This window comes from Triticum dicoccoides, chromosome 6A (genome assembly GCF_002162155.2).
Source record: "Triticum dicoccoides isolate Atlit2015 ecotype Zavitan chromosome 6A, WEW_v2.0, whole genome shotgun sequence".
NCBI classification, from domain to species: domain Eukaryota; kingdom Viridiplantae; phylum Streptophyta; class Magnoliopsida; order Poales; family Poaceae; genus Triticum; species Triticum dicoccoides.
The window spans coordinates 140,988,037-140,992,031 of record NC_041390.1 but is presented as its reverse complement, the minus strand read 5'-3'; the positions used below and the strand labels follow the sequence as shown (position 1 = coordinate 140,992,031).

Below are 3,995 nucleotides of genomic sequence, written 5' to 3'. Positions count from 1 at the left end.
GCTCTTGGTGCCGAGGTGCAGCGGGCTTCGACATTACTTGCAGGTTTTCATGTGTATTTCTATGTGTGCAGTAGTGTGCGTTGCGTTGTAGACTGCTCTGTCAGCTCCTTTGTATCTTTCGGTCGCTCTTGCTCGGTGGCCTTGTGTAATCCTGGCTGGTTGATGGCTTTGTTAATTCAAAGTCGGGCTCTCCTTGAGCCTTCGTTCTAAAAAAAATCATCTAGTTTTGTCAGTAATCTCAACCGGTTTCGTAACTCCAACATGCTCGGATAGCCGGACCGGATATGTATGTATGACATTCTCACGTGCATGCGTCGATGGATGGATGCGGACAAAAGAAAAACGACCTGACGGCTCACCGAGAGCCTGTCTTCTGACCCCACCCCACTCATCCATAGGCTGGTTCCAAGTCTACCCTGCCATCATGTTGCTTCCTTCCATCTGTTAGAAATCTCTCTCATATGGTTGTCGTGTATGCATCCTCAATCACTTGCAAATTAAGTGTGATTTGTAACTACATATTGGCTACCCATATATAAAGATGAAATTAAGTTGATTTCCCTGTAAAGTTTTTCTTGTGCGGAATTATATATACTCTACAAGCGACCAATATGTCTAAACGACGTATCTTGAATAATCGCCACAGTGTAAAATTTACAGCTACTGAATTGAACAGCACAAGATCCCCGCAGAGGAAAACTACACAAAGAAATCCATAGAAAAAAAGACCTTCCATGTAAATTGCACTATCTCGCTAGCTGCTAATCACAGAGCTACTAGTGCTACTGCTAGGCAGCTCACTCGGGCTCAGACTCTGCGCGTCGTCTTCGGAGCCGGCTGGCTGCGCGCCGGCCTCCCGCGCATCCGCCATCTTCCTCTCCTCCGACCTGCACGCGGCGCAGCACGCGGTCTCCGCGCCGGCGTCGGCGGCACGGCTCGTCATCGACGCCGGCGTGGCCAGGAAGCTCGGCTGCTCGTCGCCGGCCATGATGACCACGACGTGCCCCAGCCACTCCCTCGCGGGCTCGGCGGCCGAGCCCTTCTCGCCGTCGGAGCCCGCGGGCTGGTCCTCGTCCGGGCCGGCGAGGCCGCCGGAGAGCTTCCAGTAGGAGCAGGCCAGGGTGAGGAGCGAGAGCGCGATGAGGGCCAGCATCGTCGCGAGCCCGCCGAAGAGGTACGGCACCGGCGTCTGCCACGTCGACCGCGGCGCCGCCGCCGCGGGGCCGTGGGCCATGGGGTACTCGGCTCCGGACCTCATGGCATGGGTCGCTGGCGTCCCAGTGACAGCAGTGCGCGCCTCTCTGTTGTCTGTGTTGTCTGTTGCGTGGGTGGTGTGATGCTGCTACGTTCCACATAAAATTCCCGTGGGAATGGGAGTGGTGCTACTCGCTAATGCCTCTGGTCACCTATATATTGAGGTCCATTACTGAAGCTGCACTAACAGTACTGTTGCGTGGGTGGTGTGAGAAGATGGTCTTGATTTCTAGGAGCAACGTGCAAAAGCACAACGTCAGCTGGCTTTTCGACGTGTCATAAGAACTAGTTTTAGGGTTTACGCGTGATTAGTTCATCGCAGAAAGTATATAAAAAAAGACACTATTCGTTAACGAGGTCCATCGCCCATCAAACATGAGTTATATCCTCCGAGTATGACTATGGACGCTCCTCTCGTGTACTAAATCCATACATATCAACGAGAGCCTACCAGGTTCACTGAGTCTATTTTGGCTACCCTGCTTCAACTCAAACACATACCCTCCTCATACTTCAAGTCTAACCGTAGTCAATACACACGTATTTGACATAATTTCAACAAGAACAATTGATATGGAAGAGAATTGTGATAAAGAGAATAAACAACATATATTAATTCATTTGAAGTTGTATTTAATATTGTTTTTGATAAAGAGAATATACTAATATGAAGAAGATATCAACTTACACTCTGATCTTTGCACATGATTTCAAGAGCTAGCCGGGGCATTGAGGATGCACACAGAAAATGATTAATAGATCCATTGCAGCAAATATCCGCATCAACCATTAATGATGGCAACCTTGGGGAAACATGATAGGTGTTCCAACAACCACACCTCTTCAAAGTGAACGACACGCCAACACTGTCGTCGCTGGACCTCAACCATTGAGGTACATCGTGGGTTTTCACCCCAAAGAGAAGTTTGACTAAACTCCAGGCTATGTCGCCAATATAGTTTCTTTTAGATATTTTCCAACTAAAATAATAATAATAATAACTATAGATATGCTTAGGATGTTTCAAGAAAAAATATATGTAGTAATCCCCCTTAGCGGTCAAACGATGCTGCCTAGATGGAAATGAGATGGAAGGGCGTTTCCACAAGGCCATCTAACAAACTAGGGGCATACCCAAGAACTCTGAAAAAACCAGGTGCAAACTCGAGTAGTAGAACCAACTAAAGAAAGTAATGCAAATATCCTTTTATTTTCTACCTTTTATTCTCTGGCCCTCCCACGAGAGCAGATTTTTGGAATCTGATATACTAGAAGTCCGGAACACATTTCATAAACCTGATACAGTATGTTTTAAAAATTACAAGAAAATTCAAAAACTACATTTGAGACCTTGGTATTTTTGACCTTGGTAAAAAGAAAGGAGAAAGAGCTACATTTATAATTTCAAAAACTACTCTCAAGACATATTTTTGGCCCTTTATATATAAATAAAGCCGAATGGTCAAACGATACAAAGTATCGAGGTATCCCCTGGAAGCCGGTCAATTAAAATACACGGAAAAATACTAGGCGGAAATGGTTAAACACACACAACCATGCACTACTGAACGTTGTCACATTCGATTAAGATCCACATGCGTCGACCATGCCCTCAATAGGGTCATGACACGATTGCCAATGTCACCGCTCAGTCCAAGGCGAATGAAGGTTTTCACCCTGAGTGTCTGAAGGTAAGGGAAGGAACAACGTGATGCCCCAAGAGGAACGATACAAGAAAAGATATCGCCGATGCCAAGGCGCGGAGCTTTCGTTGACCCCCCCATCCACCACATCGCATCGAGAAGTACCCCGATGGAGAACCTCCACCACGGACCAGGGACTCCATATCCAAATCAGGACTCGGCCTCCACCACCGGCAACAATTTCTCGAGGACCACCTGCCACAACACACCTCACCACCTACATGGCCGAAGCACACTGCCAACACCAGCTACCACGTTGCTCGCCAGAGAGCCAATTCGTGTAACCCACAATCCAGGGTCGCCGCCTTGGCACCCTTGGCCCCGAGCCCGGCCCATGCAAAGCCGAACTCGATGAGCACGCAGGAGGGGGCGGAAATGCCACTCATTCCCGCCGCTAGACAACATTCAACCCCCTTGCTCAACCGTGAGCATGAGCAAATATGGCCCGGAAACAGTCCCGTCTAGATGGCTACCAACCACCACTGCAATGACGGCTATCAGGTCATTATATCTAGCCCCGCCTATTATGGAGGCCAGGTCTGGATGGGGCCCACCCGCACAACCGACCCCACCCTGCCCCAACTAGGAAGATGAGAGCTTCTGACAACACACAACCATCGACAGGAAGGAGGGTGTTAGACTGCAGGCCGCATCTGGCAGATCCACAACCCGCATCGCTGGCCAAATCTGAGGACGATGACTAATCCACCGTCGATGGTCTCTCACGCTAGCTCGGCAAGGAAACGAGGCGGCACCAATTCCCAAACTGGAGCACATGCAAGAAGACGACATTATCATTCTCATTTTCATGCATGTCGCAATTCGTTATATTATTTACGAAAGTTTACATGAGCAAGTTTCAATTAATGACCTACGTGTGTGATCTTTAAATTTTGCCAAAACTTGGAAACTCGATTTTTGTTATTAAGTTTTGGAAATTAAGTGGGTACACTACGTCGAGAATCATTGTACTCCCCATTACTATTTTAGAAGGCGTATTAATTAGTGCAAAAGTCAATTGTTTCTATTTTTTATCAA

At 47.9% G+C, this 3,995-nt stretch overlaps 1 protein-coding gene across 1 annotated transcript; it reads right to left on the bottom strand.

The window, feature by feature from the left end:
• Positions 1-612: 612 nt before the first annotated feature.
• LOC119318932 (protein GLUTAMINE DUMPER 2-like) lies at positions 613-1,396 on the bottom strand. Its single transcript, XM_037593481.1, has one exon. The coding sequence runs from the start codon at positions 1,256-1,258 to the stop codon at positions 755-757; it is 504 nt and encodes a 167-aa protein (XP_037449378.1). The 5' UTR covers positions 1,259-1,396; the 3' UTR covers positions 613-754.
• Positions 1,397-3,995: the final 2,599 nt, after the last annotated feature.

Coding starts and splice junctions, on each gene's coding strand:
- LOC119318932 (XM_037593481.1), bottom strand. CDS start 1,258: ATGAGGTCCGGAGCCGAGTACCCCATGGCCCACGGCCCCGCGGCGGCG.